We start from the raw sequence: 6,388 nt of genomic DNA on the forward strand, positions 1-6,388 counted from the left end.
GAATAAATACACCATGAAATACTGTTCAGTTTTTAGAAAGAGGGCATTGTTTTATACTACACAACATAGATAAACCAAGAGGCCATTATGCTAAGTGAAATAAGCCAGGTATGTAGAAACAAATACCACATGGTCTCACTTATTTGTGGAATCTAATAAAAGTTGAACTCACAGAAGTAGAGAGAAGATTGGCGGTAACTAGGGGCTAAGGGGAAGTGAAGGCATTGATCAAAGGGTACCAAGTTCTGTTTAAATAGAAGATATAGGTTCTGGCAAGGTATTACTCGGCATGATGACCATAGTGGATAATAAATTAGTATGTATTTCAAAATAGCTAAAAGTATTGCATTTAAAAAATTCTCACCACAAAGAAACATAAGTATCCAACGTGATGAAGTTGTTAATATGTTAATTAATCTGACTTGCGCATTCCACACTATATTCTTGTATTGAAACAATGCACTGTATTCCATAAATATATACAATTATTATTGTGTCAATTATATTTAAGCAAAATTTGGGAAAAATCATGTATACTAAGTACATCCAACTTTAACATGTTCTAATAATCTCCTATAATGTTTCTAAGTCTACAATAATGACTCAGCAAGTCTGGCAGTTTCCTGCTACTTTGGAAACATTCAGGCATGGGGCAGCTTGACTTCCATTCCTCCCTACTATATTTTTCAGAGATCAGAAGTACTGAAGATAAAATTTTGGTTATTCTAGGATAAGGATTTAATTGAAGATTATGTGTTTGCCCTAGTAAGGAAACCTAAAAATGTAGTCAATCATCCCTTGAGTTTTGAGATCCAGGTAAAGCTTGAGAAAAATCCAATTCTAGATCTTTTTCCTCTCATGGAAACCAGAGTCCTTTCCTTTAAACACTAGTGAGAAATTGAGATGTCCTCACATTTACAATAGTCAGCATCTTTTCTGAAGATTCATTAGGGTCAACAGAAGGCACATAATGAAATAAATCACAGTTCCATCTCTTTCTGGCAAAACTTACTCCGGCCTCTCCACCCAAAATCCACGCAGTACCCTTTCTCAGATACCTTTTCTCTATGTACAGCTGTGTGAAGGGATGCCCTGTTCCTTGTTATGGCCACTTTGCTTGCCGGAAGAAACCACACCACACTGATCTGTTTTTCCTCTAAACCAATTAAACTGCTGGTGAATTCTGGAATTGTAGTAAGAAATACTCCTCAGTGGGAGAAAAAAATATTATCTGATCTCTCTCTCTCTCTCTCTCTCTCTCTCTCTCTCTCTCACACACACACACACACCAAGTTTTCTAGTGGATTATACTATCGTGTACGTTCTGCTCACAAAACTGTATCTCAGAGGGAATTCAGTCCTGTGCTGTTATTAAATATTCTACAATGTGAGGCTCTGTGTTTTTTATTTGCATTTCCCCTGATTTCCCTCTCCTCAAAGTCATCAAATGCTGCAGCAGTTCCCATCATCATGCCATAGTATAGAATAACATGCAAAACAGGATGAAAAGAAGAAAGAATTTCTCTTTGTGAATCTCTCTGATATTATCAGAGAGGGATATTTTTAACAAAAGATCTCAGCAGCCTTTTCCTTTGTTCCCAGTTCCCTGAATTGATTCCTATCTCCAAATTGAATGTGGAAGAGAGCCATTTAATGAAGAGCCTGGCATTTAAAACTTTTCTTGTGAGAGGCAAATTCTGTAGTAAAGTCATTTTGATAGGGCAAACAAATGCCTGTTTTATGCCATTGTGTGACTATACCACTTTTATCTATTCTCTAACTGAAGTCCATTTACGTGGTTTCCAGTTCTTTGGTATTATGATCACTTCTGAAATAACCAGGCTTGCCAATTTCCCCTTTCTTATAGATATGTAAGATTTTCTCTGCAATACACAATATATACATAGAATTAATAGCTTGATGTTAAGGTCTATAAATTTTAAAGAAGACCAAATTATTTTTTCAACATGACTGTATTAATTTACATTCCTTCCAGCAGTGCATAAAGCCTTCTATTTTTCCCATTTCTTGTCTAGATTTGATATTGTCCTCTTTTTACAATGTGAAGGATGAAAAAGGTTTCCTCAGTATTGTCTGTGTTTTAAAATTACTAGTGAGATTAAATACTGCTTTGTGAAATTATTAGTTAATATCATTTACCCTTTAATTTATTGCCTTTCTTAATTTTCCTGTTTTCAATATTTTATGAAATAGATATATGTATATGTATGTATACATACATATACACACATATAATATATATCACCAAAAAAGACTAGTATCTCAAATTATGTGTGTATAAAGTTTTCTTAGTAAAAGTAAAATCCATAATTAGACAAATAACTCCTATCAGATTTTCAAATAAGAAAAATTAGTGTGGCACCCCCAGGGGAAAGTAAATAAAGTAGTAGAAGAGACTAAGAATATGCTCAGGGACACCAGAAATGAGGAAGAGACTACTCCTCTAACAGTGAAGATAGTAACGTCCAAGAGGAGAGACTGATATTTCTGTTCCCAAGCAACCTTTGGGTTGGGAAATAAACATGGGGCCTTCACACCTGTCTGGTGCCTGGGAAGGAGAAAGAGAAATGGTGCAATGACAAAGTGAATATAGCACTCAGCCTGGACAGCCCACCCTCCCACCCTTTTGTCTGGCAAGAAAGCCTGGGTTCACCGTAGTTTTAAGTGTGCTCAGCATAAAGTAGCAGGGCTTCAGTCATCTTCCCAATGCCTGACCAGCCATCACTGGCTAATGGGTAACCATTTCCAGGCTGACAAGAGCAAAGGCTAGGGGTAGAAGCTGAAGAAGAGCAGAAAAGGGCAAGCCAGAATTGGGGTCACTTTGGGGGGAGTCTGCAGAGATGGCTCTGGAGGATTCAAAGGGACACACAATAGAAGAGATGTGCTTGAATTCCTAGCCTCAGAGAACACCCAGTCCCAGGCTCTAGGCTGATTTGTGCATCCCACATTCAAACTTCCTAAAAGAGTATCTGGGTTATTTAATGGCCACTGCCTTCCTGTATGTTGGAGTGGTGCCAGTTCATCTCTCCAGCTGTAGCCCAGCCTATGGGGAGCTGTTTGAGACAGACACTCATTCCTGGTCGAAGTGATGGCTAGCATCCAGTCCTGAGTTCACAGTCATTCCAAGTTTCCTCTGAATGAGACAGTCTTTGTAGTGTACACGGAACAGGAGGCAGACATTTATGCTATCACTGCATATTTTACTAAACAATATTTTATATTTCATTCCTTCTTATGTCTCGATAAATCTCAACCAATTAGTCTTTTGATCACAGACTACTATTTCATTGTCTCTTTTTTTTATTTTCTGTTTCTTGAATTTTATTAAGAATGCAAAGTAGATGCTTTCTAATTTTAATTCTGTTTCCGAGTGGAATTTTTAAAGCTATTGTTTTCTTTGCGCCATGGATTCAGAGGTTTTTTCAGTTTTATTTTTAAGAATTCTAATCTTCCTGTTAGATTGCCCCTATTTTTACCTCTTTGAATGATTAAATGTCCACACAGGATTGGAATTTATCATACATATGGTCGATATTTTTTACTTTGTCTCCCTCACCAGGTAATAATTACTAGAATTTACCTCTCATTTCTGAATCCACTAATTAGATATTTACTATTTGGAATAGTTGTCCTGAACCAAAGAAAAAGGTTCTTCTGTTCCTTCTCTAAACTGCCTGTATAGCTATGAAACAATGGCTACTGTTTAGAAGTAAAGTGTTTTACTAGTACTAAGAGGGCTCTCTTTCAATTCACCTGTGAGAAATGATAAAAGCAACCAAGCCATGAAAGGAGAGGAAAAAAACCAGTGATGCTGATAGAACAAAAACAATTTCCAAAAATATATAGAGCATATGCTCAAGGCATTTAAATTGGCAAAAAAATAGTATCTACGGACAGTTTGTCTTCAAGGAAGAGTGTTCAGTGATTTCTTTGGAGTTTGATTTCTCTAAATTGCAGAATTCAGTGGATGATTATTAGTGGGTTGTGTTGGATAAGGATACTTGTCTTAGATTCCAGCCCTTTTTTGTGTGGAATCTCAGAGGAAAGACTATTATCATTTTCATTTACCTTCACACTTCGGTCATAGCATCCACTAGCAGCTGCTGAGAAAGCTGGTTACACAGGGCTTTCTGAGGTTAGCATTCAGAAGTTTGGAAACATGCCCAGAACATGAACAGAAAGCGAAGGATTTGTCTTTACTGTGGCTCTAATTTTAGGTTAAATAAGAAAATATTATTTAAAGAAGATGGGGAAATAAACTAAGAGTACCTCAGACAGATAAAAAGGAAATACCCACCATGGTTATGACAGAAGTATGCCTTTATGAAAATAATCAAATTATCTTAGGAGTGAAAATCCACATTCAAAAAATATTTTTCTTCTTCCAGATGTAGCAACAAACCATCAAGCAAAGCATAACCAAATCCTATAGACAGGAAAATGAGAGTAAAAATTGAGCTGGAGAACATTTGCATCCAGAGGGATGAGCTTTCATTTACCAGACAGTGGTGGGAACAGAAACCTGTTTCCTACCTACAGATTGGTACAGAGCTTCTGATTCTTGTCCAGAAACATACTTTGGAATAGAAGCATGGTACTCAATCAACTCACTGTCTTTTTTATCATCATCTATGTGTTTGAGTCCTTGACAATAATTGCACAGAGCAGCTTTACTCTTGCAATTCTGGGCAGAGAGTGGGTGCTGGTCAAAAGATTGTCACCTGCAGAAATGATTCTCATCTGCCTGGGCATCTGTCGTTTCTGTCAACAGTGGTCATCAGTACTGTCCAATTTTTGCTTCTATTTTAAACTTAATTGTGTGCTATGGAACACAGAAATCATCTGGGAATTCACTAATGTCCTTACATTCTTGTTCGCCAGCTTGCTTGCTGTCTTCTACTGCGTCAAGGTCTCTTGCATCACCCATCCCATCTTCTTCTGGCTGAGGTGGAGAATTTTGAGGTTAGTTCCCTGGTTATTACTGAGTGCTGTGGTGATTTCTTGTGTGGCAGTTATCCCTTCAGCTATTAGGACTCACATCCAGTTAGAATTGACCATCATGGAGCATTCACCTACAAACAGCACTTTGATTGAGAAACTTAAAATGTTTGAGCAGAATTTTTCCAAGGCTCATAAAATAGTTGTGTTGACTATTCCCTTTCTCCTGTTCCTGGTTTCCACCATCATCCTGATGGCCTGTCTGATCCAGCACTGGAAGCAAATGCAACAGCATAACACTAGCCTCTCTAACTCCAGCCTGAAAGCTCACTCCAGTGCCCTGAGGTCTCTTGCTATCTTCTTTATCTTGTTCACTGCTTACTTTCTAATGATAGTACTCACCTTTGCAGACATGAAATCTAAGAAAGGACATTGGTGCTGGGCCTGGGAGGTCATCATCTATGCAATAGTGTCTATTCATTCCACTTCACTGACACTGAGCAGCCCTACACTGAAAAAGGCTCTAAAAATAAAGTTCTGGGGCCGAGAGTCTGCCTGAGGCACAAGTTACAACAAGACTCCTGGGAAAATAGAAGTTTGCACTGGTATAAATTAACACTAATAACCAGCATCGCTATGTAACAATGAAACATCATTAATGTGAGCCTTATTCCCTTTCATCCCCTCTGCTATCTATCTCTAAATGTTTAACCTGGTCTGTACTATGTTCCATTTATTTCTTTCCCTTCCACAAGCCCCGGGTTGGTCCTGGCTTTCTCTCTGTCTCCTTATTCTCCTTAGTGTTTACCAACTCTGGAATCTCACTTCCAATACATTCTGTACTTAACCGTCAAAATCATGGTGTCATGATTTTCACCCATTATTTTATCCTTGTCATGACTACTAATTATTTTATACTGTAATATGAATTCCTTTCCCACAAGAATTTATTGCCCATGTACTGAATACTCCCTGTGCTCACCCCTTAATTCACTTTTCCAGTTTTAGTCTTGCCATTGAGGTAGCATTCTCTCACACGCTTTCACATTTCTGGAACTTTATCCAATGACACAAATCCTGTATTTGTTTCTCTTCCAAATACTGTGACTTCATTTTTTAAAACTCAACTAAAATTTGTACTCTTCATTAATTTAATCTGCCAAGACATTATATTCTTCCTCCAAATCACAGACCATTTACCCAAGTTAGACTCATATTTAATAACTCTCCAAATATTTATGATTTGATTGTCAATAACATAATTTATAGTGGCTTGATAATTGACTATTTTACTATAGTTAGAGTAAAATTTCTAGAAAGATTCACTTTCCCATATTGAAACATAACTGCGGATTTTTGCCATACATAAAAAAGAGCTTCCCAATATCTGAATGACATTGGTTTAAATTTTCTATACTTTTTAATTTTG

At 37.2% G+C, this 6,388-nt stretch overlaps 1 protein-coding gene across 1 annotated transcript; it reads left to right on the plus strand.

Moving 5' to 3' along the window:
* The first annotated feature begins 4,612 nt into the window (after positions 1-4,612).
* Positions 4,613-5,518, plus strand: Tas2r16 (taste 2 receptor member 16). The gene has a single exon (XM_004856474.1). It carries the CDS (start codon positions 4,613-4,615, stop codon positions 5,516-5,518), a length of 906 nt encoding a protein of 301 aa, XP_004856531.1.
* The last annotated feature ends 870 nt before the right edge of the window (positions 5,519-6,388 follow it).

This window comes from Heterocephalus glaber, unplaced genomic scaffold, assembly GCF_053883595.1.
Source record: "Heterocephalus glaber isolate CG9 unplaced genomic scaffold, H.glaber_assembly_v1.0 deba00000546, whole genome shotgun sequence".
Classification (NCBI taxonomy): domain Eukaryota; kingdom Metazoa; phylum Chordata; class Mammalia; order Rodentia; family Bathyergidae; genus Heterocephalus; species Heterocephalus glaber.

Excerpts from the sequence above, each read along its gene's own strand:
- Tas2r16 (XM_004856474.1), top strand. The coding sequence starts at position 4,613 with ATGGTACTCAATCAACTCACTGTCTTTTTTATCATCATCTATGTGTTT.